This window comes from Eublepharis macularius, chromosome 7 (assembly GCF_028583425.1).
Source record: "Eublepharis macularius isolate TG4126 chromosome 7, MPM_Emac_v1.0, whole genome shotgun sequence".
Classification (NCBI taxonomy): Eukaryota; Metazoa; Chordata; class Lepidosauria; order Squamata; family Eublepharidae; genus Eublepharis; species Eublepharis macularius.
Window position 1 is genome coordinate 8,697,688 of NC_072796.1, and position 16,192 is coordinate 8,713,879.

The 16,192-nt window shown below is 55.8% G+C and overlaps 1 protein-coding gene across 1 annotated transcript; it reads right to left on the minus strand.

The window, feature by feature from the left end:
* Nucleotides 1-3,068: 3,068 nt before the first annotated feature.
* NKX2-2 (NK2 homeobox 2) lies at nucleotides 3,069-4,977 on the minus strand. Its single transcript, XM_054985739.1, has 2 exons — nucleotides 4,719-4,977; nucleotides 3,069-3,628 (listed from the first exon to the last, which is right to left on the minus strand). The coding sequence occupies exons 1-2, from the start codon at nucleotides 4,975-4,977 to the stop codon at nucleotides 3,069-3,071; spliced, it is 819 nt and encodes a 272-aa protein (XP_054841714.1).
* Nucleotides 4,978-16,192: the final 11,215 nt, after the last annotated feature.

Sequence of the window (16,192 nt, forward strand, 5' to 3'; positions counted from 1 at the left end):
GGCCAGAGGCGCCTGTGCATAACATTACATCTGCTGGTGAATGCTGCCTTGTTCTGCTCGCCCAGTTAGACAAACAGGCAGGCAGCGGAACTACAATTATGCGCGGGGGGAGGGAGGTGGCCGTAAAGGGCGCAATTTTATTTGCTTTTATTTTTAGGGCGCAGAGTTTGTTTTCGGCCCTGCGCGCACATGTGCGCCTCTGGTTTCCTGTGGCACCGGAGGCACAGCCCCCCCCACTGCAAAGAGGCCCCGCTTGTCCCCCAAAAAATAGAGGGAAAGAGCCCCCCTCCTCTCTCTTTTTCCAGAATAGATATAGCACGAATTTTTAATTCGTCTTCCTTTCACAGACAACAATGCCGGTTTTGAAAGGCGGATACAATTTGGGGTTTGTGAAGGTCCCTCGCTGCCCTCCCCCGGCGCAGCTGTCCATATGGAATACAACATGTACACCGTTGACTCACAATGGCACCGACTGACAGGCGAAACAAAACCCGAGGTATTTCCTCCCCCTGACTCGGGGATGTTCTGCTCAGGCCCGAAACACCAATTGATGAATTGCATTTTTTAGGGGGGAAAGGAGGAGGGAGAGAGAAGGGAAGGCAGCTTCTCTCTCTCTCCCGCCTCGCCCGATCTGTCCCTTCTGTGGGGCTTTCTTTTCTCCCCCCGCAACTTAAAATGCACGCCTCTAACATCTCCAGCTTCCAGCGTCGTCCATTGTGAGTTTTTTGTGGTGGGTACTGTATATTGTGCGAAGATAGACTTGCCCCAAGCTCCTGCGCCACCCTTGGTGTGTAAAAGGGAAGGGGCGGGGGAGGTTCGACCCCCCCCAAGAGTCCGCCGCCTTGATAGACTCCGCCTGGACCCCCCCCCCTCTCTGCCCGGAGGTCTCTGGATGGCGAGGGGAGAGGAGTTCGCCCGCGAGTGGCTTTGGTGAGGCTGTGGCGGGGCAACTACTGTTGGTGCCTGCTTTGGACCGGGGCGGGGCGATAGGGTTGCAGCAGGCCCACCAGAGGATTCTCCCGGCCCACAGAACCAGGATGTGGAGGAGATCCTCCAGCTCCCGTCGAGGGTCTTCGGGCGTCCCCCCGGAGAAGGCTAAGATGGAGGTCTCTCGGCCCCGGAGAAGTTGCCGTCGGGGGCCCTCAGTTCCTCCCCTGCCCTGGCCTGGCTGCAGCTGCTCGCCCGCGGGCCTGCTCTCTCCTCGGGACAAGGCCGGACGGAACCCCTTCCTCCAAGCCCAGGGTGCTGAGCGCCTGCTCTGGGGCCCTGCCAAGCTGAGCCCGGTCGAGCCGGAGCGCAGACCGCCGCGGCAGATAATCGTGTTTGCTTTAGACCCCGACTTACAATCAGGCCAGCAGCTCCGAGACGTCCTCGGGGACGTGGGCACGCCGTGTCCAGAGTCTCTTCTGCGGCTCCGGCTGTTTGCTGAGTTTTGGGGAAGTGCTTCAGTTTCCCAACCCGGCAGGGAGGAGAGGCTGGCGGGCTCGCAAGAGCTGGGTTGAAATGCAGACGAAACAGATACTCTGGCAGCCTCTGCGGGCACCTCCCGGCGGATTCATTCCCCGGGCCTTAGGAACCGCTTTGCATGAAACCCGCTCTAAGTCCTTCCTTCCTTCCCCAGTCCAGTGTCCTATTCCGCAGAGTCTTGAAATTTCCCTCTCCCCCAAATTCCGTCCCTTCGGTCCGCCTTTGACTGCCCCGTGGCGAGGGCCCACTTCGCATCCTTAAGGATAGGGTCCCAATCCTCACGTCCCATCTGCGATCCACAGGCCGCAGAGAGTAGCCCGCAATTTTCTCTGCCCCCGCATGGGGAGGGTTGGCTTCCCGACCCGAAGTCCAAGAAGTCCAAGGAGCTGAGGGGGGGGGGGCGTCCTCGATCCACAGGCACAGACCTCTGATCGGGCGAAGGCAAAGAAAGCCAGCGAAGGGCGACTGTAATCAAAAGCTTCTCTGGTTGAATGGGTGCGCTCCTCGACTGAAACGCTGCCAGTTTGTCGTTTATCTCCTGATGAGTATCTTAAGTAGGTCTACTTGAGAGAAGGGCAGATGGAGAGGACCCGAATATACTCAGCTATCTGAAAAAGGTTGGGCCCCAGGAGGCTAACGCTCCTGTCCTTACAGTCCTCCTCAAGAGTTGTTAAGACAACCAGTTATCGGACACTTCGGCTGCCAGGTACGGGCCCGGCGGCTGTTTCCTTCGGAGGACTCGCAGGCCAAACAGCGACCCAAACCCGGCAGCACACGCGTTTCCCTGGCCTGCAATGCCGAGCAGGTGCCGCGCCCTCCGGGCTTCTTCCACTCGGTCCAAACTCAAGCCGATGCGCTATTACTATTAAAGGCCAGGTTGGGGAGATGCTAAGTTAAGCACAATCACAAACAAAAGGTGTTGTTAATCTGGGTAGGATTAAAAAATAAAATTAACATCCCGTTCGATTTCAAAAAATCTCCCAGCAATATTCCTCCTATATTTGCCTGCGTAGATTTTGAGAAAATCGCTCCTGTTAGAAGCAAACCAAACAAATCAAGTCCGACCTGAGCTGACAGCGTCACACACGCTCTTTCTCACACACATACTTGAAAAATTCAAAGAGTTTTCAGAATTTTCAACATTACCACAAACATTTAAAGTTTCATATACCATATCTGACACACATCGACCGGATCATATAAAAAGGAGAAACCAAGTTCGCTCTCCATTGGACATCTTCGCTCCTTTGCTTTCCCTACCACCGACCTGAGCTTCAGCCGCGCACAAACCTCCTTTACAAAAACCACAAGAGCCTAAGTTTTCATTCGGGTTTTATTATTATCATGATTATTTTTTTTTCAAACGTTCAGTTGGAGATAGACAGGACCACTGGCGACGGCTCGTTTTTCTTTTTCATTATTTTTTTGTAAACATGGCGCACAAAACACCTCCTCAAGAATGAAAACTGCCCCCCTCCCCAAAGAAGGAGCCCCCCCGGAGAACCCCCCTCCCCTCAGCTGAATTGGACTCCGGGGTCCCCTCCCCCCCGTCGGGTCCCTTCGCCCCCCCCCCCCAAATGAGTCTCTGGGCTCCAGCGGGCTCACCAAGTCCACTGTTGGGCTTGTACCAAATGGTGCGCCGAGGGGTACTGGGGGGTGCCAGCCGAGCCGTACTGGGCGTTGTATTGCATGTGCTGCAGCGACTGGGCGCCGTAGGCCGAGAAGGGCAGCCCCGCCGGGAAGGTAGCGGCCGCCAAGTCCTGCGCCTTGAGCGCGTGGCAGGGCTTGCCGTCCCGGACCAAGACCGGCACGGCCACCCGGCGCGGCGACGGCAGCGGAGTCACTTCCATGCCCTTCTCGGCGCGAGCGCGCTTCATCTTGTAGCGGTGGTTCTGGAACCAGATCTTCACCTGCGTCGGGGTGAGGCGGATGAGGCTGGCCAGGTGCTCGCGCTCCGGCGCCGAGAGGTAGCGCTGCTGCCGGAAGCGCCGCTCCAGCTCGTAAGTCTGCGCCTTGGAGAAGAGCACCCGCCGCTTGCGCTTCTTGCCCGACTCGCCGCCACCGGGCGCCTCCTTCTCGTTGTCCGGAGACTCGTCCGCCGAGGGCTCCGGCGATTTGGACGCCGCGTCCTGCTGCGCGTTGCCGGAGGCCAAGCCGTGCACTGGGAGGGAAGCCACAAAGAGGAGCGCGTCAGAGGCAAGCGGGGGCCGGGCAAGCGCGCTTGTGCCAGAAGATCCGCGGCAGACCTCCGTTCCTTCTTCGCCCCTGCCCGCCTGCCTTGGCCACCCAGCCCAGCCAGGCCTTTTGCGCACCCCGGCACAGAATTCCCCTTAGGAAGGAATGCCCCCACCCCCAGGAACTGGTGGCTTATTTGGCTACAAGCCAAGCAAACAGAGACGAGACGCCTCTGGGCCGGCACCGCTTCTGGGCCTGGATGTGCGCACAAGGCACGGCCACACCAGCTCTTCTTCTCTCCCTCCCTCGTTCTCTGGCCTTTCCCTTTCTCTGCCGCTCTCCGTGCGCTTAAAATGACATTTAGAAGCAGGAACAAGCACGCAGGCCCAAGGCAGCTGCAGCCGAGCCGACAACTTTAATAAAGAGCAAGGAATCCTTTCCCCGGTGCCATCGCAGGATCTCAAGGCAGAACCCTTAAGATCTGGCGCTGCCGGGGTGCCCTTGCGCAGCCCCCAAACATTGCAAGCGGGTCTTGCGCAGGAGAGCTTCCCGGCCCACCTCTGCCGCCCCCCCCCCCTCTTTCCAGCAGTTAGACTTCGAAAACGAATTTCTTCTTTCGGGGCTACGTGGATAGATTTTTAAAGGATCCACGCAACAAGCCCTTCTTTGATCCAGGCGCTGCCAATGGGACGGTTGACAAAAAGGCTCTCGGAGGGCCATCCAAAATTTCCCCACAAAGCCTGCTCTGTTTGTTAGGGAAGGGGAAAAGGGGGAAGGGGGAAAAGGGGGGGCAGGGGAGCGATTTTAGAGGTTAGATTCTCAAACGTTTTACGTCTGGGTTTTTAATTTTCTCTTTCCTTTCGAAGCCACGATAAGGTTCCCAAGCGGTCTTTGCCTTTCTGGTTTGTTGTTTCCAAAGAAAACGAACAGGACGACAGCGAAACGGGAACAACCAGGGGCGGGGGGCTCTGGAAGCAAAGCGGGGCCATCCGGGCTCCCGAGGGTGAAGCGGGCGGGCGCACAATAAAACCCCCACCCCCAGCCCCAGCCCACCCCGGGATAACTTGGGTACTTACAAGAATACTGGATGCTCTCGGTGGTGGCGAGCCAGCGCGTGTAGGGATTATCGGCACTGTCATAAAAAGGGGTTTTCAGGGGCAGGCTTGGAACCGCGTCCAGCGGGCTCGTCCCCAACACGCCGGCCTTCCTGGGGGGCTCGGAGCCCTCGGTCTCTTCGTCCCCCCCTTCCACGACCGACCCGTCCTCGTCATTGGTGTCAGGCAAGTCCAAGATGTCCTTGACGGAAAAGCCGGTCTTTGTGTTGGTCAGAGACATTTTCCCCTCCAGGCCCGGCAGCAGGCAGAGCTTGGAAGGACCGCTTGCCAGCCCTCGGGGGTCGCCGAACATGCACCGCCAGTGGGGGGAGAAGGGGGGTGGGAGAAAAGAAGGAAGGGAGAGGAGGAAGGTGGAGAGGGAGGACGAGAGTCAGCGGCGGTCGGTCGGCATGGGAGGCTGGCGGGGGCTCCTCGGCTGGACTTTGTAACTCCCGGGGAAACGCCGACGGGCGCTCACTCGACGGTCCGCTTCCAGCCCAGCGCACCGGCGGTGCCTCGGTGGAAAAAACGAGCCATGGCTGAGCCGGGCGCTACATATAAGGTTGGTCTCCGCGGATGAACCTGCCTGGAGGAGGGAGAGGGGGGGGGGAGAAATACATTAAACACACGAAAGGTTGGCCACGTGTGGGCGGGTCTTGGAAGTCAAGTGGATGAAGACAGTGTTTGCAGATGTGAAATTGCGGGGCTTGGGGGGGGCGCCGCGCGCCTCCCCCATTGGTGCCAGAACGCACGAGGAGGAGAGCCGGAACGTGGCAATTAATTACCGGGGTAGGGAGGGCCTTTTTCGACGCCGTATTTACATACAAAGGCGCTTGGAGGCAATAGAGAGCCCGCAGCCTGGAAAGGACGGGTCGGAACCGATGGAGTCCAAACCCGGAGCATGTCCGGCCTCTGGGGCGTCCTCTTGCTCCTCTGGCCCCTAAGCTGCCCTCGGGGGGGAAGATTGGGGGGCTGGTGGGGAAGCAAGCTAGGAAATTGACAGTTTTGCTGCCACTTTTGGAAAGAAGGAAGGGGAGGGGAAATCTATTCAAATGGTGGGTTGTTACCTAAACAAGATGTTGTTCGTATGGCAGGAGCCCAACCTATGTAAACCTCCAAGGTCAATATTTTGGTTGAGGCTTAAGGAGAAGGCTTCGAAATTAAACACCGAGTAATTGATTCCCGTTTGCTCCGAAATCAGCTAAACTGCCCATAAAAGAGCTCTCCTTCAGCGCCGAGATAGAGCCGAACGATTTGGGGGTAGCGTTTATTTGCACACGACTAATTTATTTCGCTCTTCTGCCTCCAGAGAGATTACTTCTTCGTTTAATAGGGCGTGCACTTAAGACTGGGGAGGCCGGAGCTTGGCGAGTCTTTTTTCTTCCCTTTCTTTCTCTTTTTCTTTTACTTTTTCCAAACGCTGCTTTAAGATAAAAGAGCAAACCCAGACTGCTCGCTTTTAGGGGATTCCCCTCTATAAAAAACCCCAACCCGTTACAGTCTCCTAAAGTAGCCCCCTCAAAGCTTATATCCGAAATTGCTGTCTGCTGCAGGTTCAGACATTACTAAACAAGAACAAGAAGGCTGAAAGGAGGTTAATTCTCTTGGAAGGGAGAATTTCCCAGCACGTGGAACAGATTTGGTGGTTTATTGCTGCCCCTCTTCCCCCTTCTCTTTCCCTCTACCGCCCCCCCCCCAGTTGTGATCCCCAGAGGTGGGTGGCTGGTACCCCTTCATCAGGGCCCTATCTCTGCCCCCCGGCCTTTCTAAAGTGAACTCGCTGACAGTTCCAGGGTCAGAGGCGGAATACAGCCCCATTGTTTCTAGGAGGGACTCTGGGTGAGGTTGCGAGGGGGGGCTGCCTGGCGCTGAGACAGACAGACAGACAGACAGACAGAGACGCTGATGGTCATGGAACTGACGCTGACCGCAACATGCAGGGCATGCGGGGGCTCGCAGGAAGGGGCCTTCAAAGCCAGCTTGGATGGGGGGGCGAAGGGAGGGGGCTTTTCAAAGGGGAAGTCACGCGGGACCGCCTCCCTCTTCCCCAAATCTCCCCAACACTTTGGGAGGCGAGTGAGCCGGTGCGGCCCTTTGACTTTCTCAGCCTTGCCCGGGATGGGCAATCGGGACGGGGGGGGTGGAGTTGGAGGGGGCAGAGGAGGCAGCAACCCGATTAATGATTGTTGATCGGTTTATTCCGCCGGCCCCACCCCCACCCGCTCGCCTCCCATCTCGCCTGTGCGCCGGATAACAATGCCTGGGGGGCTTTGCTCCCCCTCCCGTTTTTTTTTTAAAGCAAGCCCCTCGGCGCTTCCTGGGTGGTCGGACCGGGGCAAACACAAACACAAACCGATTGCTAAGCTGCGGACAATGGGCGAAATGTAGACAAATGTCCGGCCTCTGTTGGAAGGTTTTGTTCTAGGGCGGGTTTTGCATTTATTTCACTGGCGAAATAATACGTGATTGACGCCCTCTTTCAATGGGTTCTAACTGTTTGGAATAAATCGGAGGTTGTTCCGAGTTGTCATGGCATTCAACGCCTTTCAATGGACTATCTCTTCATTCATTTCGGAATCTTGCCACAATATTAAGGAAAACCCCTTCATGTGCATGCTCCCTAGCTCCTCTCTTCTATTCACTGGATTTTTTTTTAAACTTCACATTTGGGGAGGAGAGAAGGATTGCTTCAAATGCGGCTCCGAGTTTTCAGTCGACAGGCATCGTTTTCATTGCGTGCGTTGCAGAGGGGAAAGGAGATAAAAAAGAAAGTAAAACCACAATAACAAAAATCGGGGGGGGGGGGGAATCGGAATTCTGCAGCCTGGCCAGAATTATTCCAGTTAATCTCATATGTGACTATAATAAAGTGTAGGAGAGGGAGAGAGACTCCGGTTATAAAAGAAACGAGTTTAGCCTCAGACAATGCTCTCCTTATAAGGTGGCAAACATTGAGGGCAGAAAACCCATCTAGCCAGCACTGATTGTTCTTCAGCACAGCAATGTATTTGTGGGGGTGGGGGGAAACCTTCCTTCTTTCTGGATCCAGTCCAAGGCAGTTAAAGAACAAGACTTCAAGGAGATGCTGCAGACAGGACCAATACAAACAGCACTCCCAATTCTGTCTTCAGGAAAGATAAAATCCCCGTTTCTTTGAGTTCTTCTCTTTAAAACCAGGGGGGTCGGGTTGAGATGAGGAGGGGAGACGGGGCTGCAAGAGGAAGCCTCGCTGGTGCTGGCCCCGTCCCGTGGCTTGGAAAAGGTCCTGGGGGCGGTGGTGGTGCGGGTCCACCTGAACGCCCTTTCCGCAGCAGAACAATGGTGGTCTGGAAGCCCCGGCAAGCCAGCCCGGAGTCTCACTTGTTGAGCTGCCGGCAGGAGGGACTCCTGGCGGGGAGGGGCGGGGACGCTGGGGCACACGCTCCCCATGTGACGGCCCGGGCAGATTCGCTCCCTCCGGCCACTGATAAGCAAATATTTTCCTAAGGGAAAATCAGGACTCCTCGAGGACATTAATCAGCCGCCCTTCGAGCGGGGAGGGGGGGCGGGACAATGGGCCATTGAGAAGCGCGCGCACCCCGGCCCGGCCGCACAGCTGGACTGGGGCCGGCCATTCTCCTTTGTGCACAAAAGAGCTGCGAGAAGTCAGAATTCGGCTCTCCGCTGGCCCCTCCCTGGATCGGGCCGGAGGCAGCTTGCCTTAGACACCCAGTTCCCACTGCGGCAGGGGAACCGCACAGCCCTTTCCTCGGGGCGCCCCTGGCCCCAAATCAGCCCCCCAGCTTCTCATGGCCTGCCCCTCCGTCCCTTTCCTTCGTTGGGGTGAACATCTGGCCAGCTTCCAAGCGCAATGGGCATCTCCTTAGCTTCACTGTAGGGTAGGAAGGGAAGACGAAGGGCTGGCACCTCCTCTCTGGCTTTGGTGGACCTTCTGTCTGATAGGGAGGGGGGAGAAGAAATGTTACGTCTGGCATGGAGGGGGGTTTCCTCCAGGCGCAGGTTCGGCCTCTGTCCGCCTACCCTGGGTAGGGCGAGACGGGCAAAAGGCCTGTTCCAAAAAAGCCAGGGTGGCCGAAGGTAGCCGTGGGAAAGACGCAAGTCCCCTGAGGAGGGAAGGCCACCCCAGGCCCTAGCAGACAGGCGCCGGGAATTTCCTCTTCGGAGGTCCCAGAATGGTTTAAAAATTAATTTCCAGGGCCGCAGAGGCTCAGGTAAGGTCCTAACTCCAGTTGGGTTTATCTTGAGGACGCCACGGGCTTGCTTGCTTGCTTGCTTGCTTGCTTGCTTGCTTGCTTGCTTGCTTGCTTGCTTGCTTCTTTCTTTCTTTCTTTCTTTCTTTCTTTCTTTCTTTCTTTCTTTCTTTCTTTCTTTCTTTCTTTCTTTCTTTCTTTCTTTTGGAAAGGGGGAGGAAAGACTTGTCCTCTTCCTCCAAATGCCGTTTTCGATTTAAAACGAGAGTTTGACTTTTTCTTCCCCTCCTCCGTAGACCACGGCAGCGCATTATTAGCGGTCATTTTTATCCTCCTTTTGGACTTTTCCTGGGTTGATGTGACCCACAAAGTGCCTTGGGAAGCTGTTGGCTGGAGGTAGGGAGAAGGAAGTTGGGGAGGGGGAAGGAAACTAGACCAGAGAACTTTAAAGTGGAACTTCCCAGGATATTTATTTACTATATTTATAGTCCGCCTTTCTCCCTGAGCCTCAGGGCAGATCAGGCAGTACAAATCGACGAGACGCCAAATAAGCAAGGAACTAAAGTTACAGAAATCTGAAACAGTTTTCCAGATTATTTCCTCAAATGCTGGGCTTCACGCTTAGGCGCGACTTCAAAAGAACTCTGAGCCTTGGAAGGGAGGGTGGAGGACTGAAAACACATCCAGAAGGAACGAAGATCTAACCCGGCTTGCATCCCTGGCGCCCTTTCGCTCACCGCTGTCGATACCACCAATCTATGTGGACTATTTGCCCCTTTGATTGAACTACTGGTTGATTAGCCAAGGAGAACCTCAAATAACCACCCCTATTATTATTATTGGAATCTTGCTAATGCTACCTCTGACTGTACTAATCTCACACTGTGTAATCAGCCTGAAGTCTCAGCGAGAAAGGCGGACTATATTATTATTATTATTATTATTATTATTATTATTATTATTATTATTATTATTATTATTCCTCAGCAGGGATTTGGGACATCCTGAGGTCTGAAGCGAAGCTACCAGGAATCCCGAGAGCCCCTCCGTTTCAAAACCCTGGAAGGCTCCAACCCCTTAAAAGTTGCAGGGCCTGAGCCCTGGAACTGGAGGACGGGAGGGGGTGATTGGAAGGACGGCAGAAGAGGCTGGGAAGGAGAGGCGTGTACACAGCGTGAGTGCTGGCACTTCAACCACAAGAGCCCTCTCTAGGAGCGGGGAAGTGTTTACCTGTTTACTCTTGCAGGTAACTCAGAGGGGGAGGGAAGCTTCTCCTCTCTGCTTTCTGCAAACGTCCCTTCTAGCTGCAGGACTCGGAGCCCGAGAAGGGGAGTTTCAAAAAGACATTGCGTTGGAACGTCTTCATTTCCACCGGCCTCCTTTTAAAAGAGGCTCCCAGAGATAAGAGCCGGGAAAGAGACCCTCTTACAGCCACACTCATGTAAATTGCCGGCGCACTTCTCACGAGAGGCCGGAGCGAAAGGAGCTGCTCGCCGGGCTGGGCCAGCCGGCGAGGAGCCCTCCATTAGGGAAGCCAGGCTGAAGGCGAGGAGTTAAGCCCGGAGAACTGGAAGGCAGGCTTTGCAACGGGTTCGGCCCCCCAGGATTTAAGGGAAGCCCTACCCCGGGATTGGCAGCGCTCGGCCCGGCTCTTCGGTCTCCTCGTGTGCAACAGGGCAAACCGAATTCCCAGGGAGGCTGTGGCTGCCCGGCTGAGGGGGGAAGGATGCGGGCAAGCGGGTCCAAATGCCCCCTTGGCCTTGACGCCGGGCAGGCGAGGCGTTCTCGGCCTCCGGGCTTTTTCTTCCCGGCGCCTGGGCAGCAGCCCGCACTGTCCTCAAAATGTCCAAGGTCTTTCCATTCCGCGGAAACGCTCTCCTTTGTCCGGCTTATGGGCTTTTGTTTTCTTTTTGGTGCGTGATTTGCGTGTGTGTGTGTGTGCTGGGGAGGCTTCCGTCTCTGGGGGTCCTTGCTCTCTCTCCCCGCCGCCACCCCTAGCAGATAATAGCCTCTCCAGTGGATTAGCGCATTGTTTGACCAGAGCGAAGGGACAACCAAACAAACGCAACTACACCTTTTGGCCCTCCGAGAGGGAGGATTGGTTGGAAGCCGGCGGAAAGGCATTTTTGCAGGGGCGGCCTGTTTCCTAGCCGTGTTTGACACTCTCCAGCAGGATGGGGCAGCCTGGAAGTCCGGGGGGGGGAATAAATAAAGAGGAGGGCTCGTCTTGGCAGCAGGAGAGGGAGCATGCCGGCTGGAATACGTTTGAGCTGCGGGTCAAACGTCTCCAGCCGATACAAGGCGTGGGAGATCTCCCCCTCCCTGCGGAGAAATATCGCTCCAGCTGTTTCCTTACGTTGTAGATCCATTTAGATCCTTACGGGTGTTTGTGGGTAGGCACCCCGAAGGCATACACGCAGAGTCCCCCAAGCTTTCCCAAAGATGAGCATCCTTACTCGATACAGACCGGATGCTCCAAAAACACAGAGGAAACGTGCCTGGATCCTCACGACCTCAGAAAACCCAGGCGAGACCGACTCGGTCGTCTGCACCCAATTCTCGGGTGCAGAGGAGATCGAGTAGCTGCTGAACCTTGGCGGCAGAGCTGCCCGTGAGTCGGGGGAGGCTGTTCCTTTCTACCTGGTGAAGGACCCGCAAGAGCGAAGATTTTCCGGGCCAGGAAGGCCCAGAAACTCGGCCTCTGCTCCTCTCTCTTCCGACCGGAGAGGAATTCCGCCCCCCTCGCCCCAGCTTCCTGAAAATGCAACCTGCTCCTTGTCATTCTCACAAAGGGGGAAAAATTAAATCGTGTCCAGGATCTCGACATCTAAATGAGTTTTTGATTACGACGAGGCTTATGAATTTTGCGCCCCCTCCAGCGCTCGCCTTGATAAGAAGCCGTCCCCATTTCTTACCGAGAATCTCCCGAGGACATGCATGGCAATGGATGTCAGGAGGTTCCCCCCTCCTTTTCCCTGAAGGCTAATCGGGGTTTTGCGGGCTGGGCCGAAGCCAGAGGGCACGTGTTAGGACTTTGATAAATAGACGGGAATGAGATTTTCGCAAAGACGCCGAAATAAAATCATCAGCATAATTAATAAGAAAAAAAACCCCAGGAGATCCCGCACCTCGGAGGCTGCCAGTCCGCGGCGCGCAGGATTCGCTGAGCTAAATCCAGCCGGCGGCACCTTTGCGGTTCCAGCCTAGCCTATTAAGAGCCTTGTGTTTGTAAACTAAATGCTTCCTTCCCTGCGGCCAATCTTTCAGCTTTATTCGTTGGCCTCTCTCTGGAAGAATGAAACGTGCCTCAAAGAGATTAAAACATGGCCAGGCTGCCTCCAGCCCCGGGGTGATGGTGGCAAACGCTGCCCCTCTGGTTCGGGTAAGGGCAATTGGAATGGACCAGATTCTCGTTTATTTTCCCAACACCGAAGCGGAAAGTGCCTCTTCTTCTCTGCCTTAACTTCCGATAGGCACCGCTGCAGCGGGCGGGTGGGATGTTCCGGCGCTGCGCTAATAATTCATGCAATTGGGGTGGTTGAAATTCTGGAATTCATTTGGGGCCTGGAATCAAATTTTCCCGAGGAGAGGAAGAGTTTTATTCATGGGGCTGAAACAAAACAAATACAGGAAAGCCAGGACTGCCCGAGAATGAAACACCGGCGGCAAGAGCCTCTAACGCACCTCCCCCCCCCAGCTGAAATCTCGACCGGGGAAGGAGGCCGGCTCGGAGTCGAACCGGTAGAGCTGGAACCATTCGTGAGCCTCTGGCGAACTCTGCTGACGCCCTCGAGAAGTGTCTCCGCTTTTTTTGTGTGTGGAGGGGTGGAAGCCTGAGACTGAAGCAAGAACGTCCCGCAAGGGTCCCAGCCCCCCCCTCTTGCTCTAAGGAAGGTCTACTGAAAGGGATCCAGAGCTCTTGGGGGGGCTCCAGAGAACAGGCCAGCAGCGCCCAGAGAGGCCGGCTGGGGCGCGCCTGCCGTTGGACAGGCAGGTAAAGGTGTGCTTCTGTCTGCCGGCCAGAGTGGGCGGGGAAGGAGGAAGCTCCGGCAGGCGCTGCAGCTCCCCAAGGCCCCTTCCCTGTCCCTCTCCCAGGCCCTTTGCAGAGCAGCTGTTGGGCGGGAACCGGCGGCTCCCTCCTCGGGCCGGGCTTTCTCTCCCCTCGTCCTCTCTGCCCTTCCGAAGCCGAGCAGATGGGACACCTACCCAGGTGAGCCAGCAAGGGGCCGGCCGGGGGGGGGGGCGGCGGCGGCAGGCCCCTTCTCTTGCCTGCGGGCTTCTCTCGGGCCAGAAAGATGGAGGGCGGAGCAAAGACCCGGGCTGGGCCAGCGGCGACCTGAGTCGGGCCGAGAGGGCAGCCTCTATACCTGCGCGGGGAACACGCGTGTCGGGAGCCGCGGCGATTGGAGAAATTTCGGTAGTTTCAGGTGGGTAGCTGCGCTGGGCTGTGGTAGAAGAGCAAGATCCGGGTTCAGGAGCTCTGGCTCTCCAAGGCTCCTACTCTGGGAATCTAGTTGGTCCCGAAGGTGCTGCTGGACTCGAACTTTGCTCTTCCTTGTCAGCAACTTCTCCAGATCTCTAAGAGCTCCCAACAGGCAACTCCTCGCGCGCCTCTAAGAGCCGCCGGGAACGCGCGCCCGGGTCTCCTCGCAAACTTGCCCTGGTCCCCTCCGCGCGGCCGGCCCCAGACCCCTCTCCGCCGCCTGGCTCCCAGCGGAACCCGCTCTCCCCGCCCCGAAGGCCTCTCACCTGGTGTGTGCGTGTGGAGGGGGGCGCTCCGCCCTCTCGTGCGCTTGGCGTTGCTCCCCTGCACTCCCGGGTGGGCGAGGGTGGCCGGGGGTCGAGACAGGGCAGGGCAGGGCAGGGCAGGGCTGGTGGTCCCCGAGGCCAGCGGCTGCCAGGAGCTCCGGCCGGGCGTGCGTGGAACGCCTGCCTGCTGCCTGTGTGCGCGCCCGCGAGGGGAGGCTGCGGCTGGTGGGCTTTATATAGCCTCCCCAGAAGCCGGGCCGCTGCCTCCGTCGGCGCTCTCTCACATGGTCTCCCGGCTAGAGAGGAGCCGAGCCGAGCGGAGGGGGGAGGGGGGTGCCTCCTTCTCTCTCTCTCTCTCCCCCCTCCCTCCCTCCAGCGGCTCGATCTTGTTTGTTTTGCTTCCCGCACTGTGACGTGGGACAAAATATTGGCCATATGTTCATCGGTAATAAATTGGTTGGAAGCGCAAACACGCCCGTTCCTGGATGGCGCTTCTCTCAGCTGCCGCTAGCTCGCCAGATGGAACCCCCCCCCCTCTTCCCTTCTTCTCCTGCACTTACTCCACTAGATCCCGCCGGATCCGGAGATCGCCTGCCAGCGCAGGGACTCCCAGGCTCACTCGCTCCCCCTCCCTTCCCCACATCGTGGTTCAAGTTTATCCAGTGCGGCGACCGAACCTCCACCCTCCCTTCTTCTCCGTCTCCTTCTCCGTCTCCTTTTTTTTTTTTAATTTTAACAAGCTCACCTTCCCATAAATCGCTCGGTAGCTAAGACACTATAAAATCCCCAAGGGCCAGATGTGGCACGTTATTTATGTGTGAAAGCTCGTTTACATTAGATATGCTGATCCAAGCTTTGATAGCGCTCTTTGCAAAAGATTACGGCTGGTTTGCCAGCCCTGGTTCCAGCTGCAGCTTTTTCTCTTTTTTGGAGAGGGGAGAGGAGATGTGGGGGAGGGGGAGGCAGCCTCTCAGTTCCTCCAGGCTCATACTGGGAGAGCCACTTTTTCTCGCAGTCGCTAGACGGTCAAGGCAGCAGCCAAGAGACGGCCCCCAAGACCGCATTGCTCCTTTCCTTCAAGGTTTGGGCTCCGCTCTTACCAAGAGGCTCTAACGAAGCTCATCCCAGAGCTGCTCGCAGAACGAGGTTGCTTAGAGAAAGCGTTTTATTCTTCCTGGTCATCGATCCAGAGGAGTTAGCCGTGTTAGTCTGTAGTTGCAAAATAGTAAAGAGTCCAGTAGCATCTTTAAGACTAACCAACTTTATTGTAGCATAAGCTTTCAAGAGGCACAGCTCTCTTCATCTGATGATGCATCTGACGAAGAGAGCTATGCTACAATAAACTTATGCTACAATGAAGTTGGTTAGTCTTAAAGGTGCTGCTGGACTCTTTACTATTCTTCCTTGGTTACCTCTCAGGAACCGAAGGACTCGACCACCCACCCACACTCTCGCCCATGTACTTCGAGGTCATTAATCCGAAATTCCAACCAGGTTCCTCCGCATCCTTCCTAAAACTTAATCCACTGATCTCAGTACAAGCATGTCAAGTGATTGAGTCGACCTCCTGCCACAGTGGGCGAGCAGGGACCAGACCACGCCTCTTCAAACCCAAAAGCCAAGATTTCAAATCACGTACATCACACTTCACAACCATTGGAGGCTCGGTTATTGCTTTTCTGGCGATTATCTACCCATTCACACGTGTGCACAGACAGACGCGGATGTGCTCGAAACCTGCTATCCAGCGCCCAGGAAAGAGGACTTGGGACTTCGGAACATCCGCCCTCTCTCTGCGTGTACGTGTGTGTGTGTTGGGAGAGGCAAACTCAGGAAAAGGGGCTGAAAATAAAAACAACAAATATCACGATGCCGCGATATACATTTATGGTGTTTATCCACAAGTTGGAAACAGTATAGAAAAGGGCAAGTCAATGTTTAATGGGTAGGGATATCTTCCCTATAGGAAAGGAAAGCACGTTTTTGAGGGTGGATGAATAGGCTTTTACGTTGAAAACAAAGATGGGTCGCGGTGGAGATTCAGCAGCGGTGTATAACATCAAGAAGAGATTTGGAAAGAGTAGAGAGCCCCCCCTTGCCTTTTTTCCAAGCTAGAATTCGTATTGGCAACGGAAAGAACTTCCGCAGAGGATGCTGTCGGTTTTAGGCATTTACGTTTCCCAAGGTATGGAAGGGGTAACAATAACTATTGGCGTAGGAGACTTACAAGAAAGATGAATGGAGTAGAGGTCTCTGAGCGGCGATGAGCCCCGTGAACGCTCAGTGGAGCCTCGCTGTACAGAGGCAGTAGCTCTCTGAAAACCAGTTACTGCGGTCAAGCTACAAAACCATGGTTCTTCACGGCCTCCTTAGGAACTTTGATTGGCTGCTCTTAGAAACGGAGCGGTGGACCAGATGGCAGCCTTGGACTCCCCAAGGAGAACTCATCTTCATTTGAGTGGCTATTTTATTATTTATCTACTTCATTTCATTTATGTCACTTACAGTCCGCCTTTC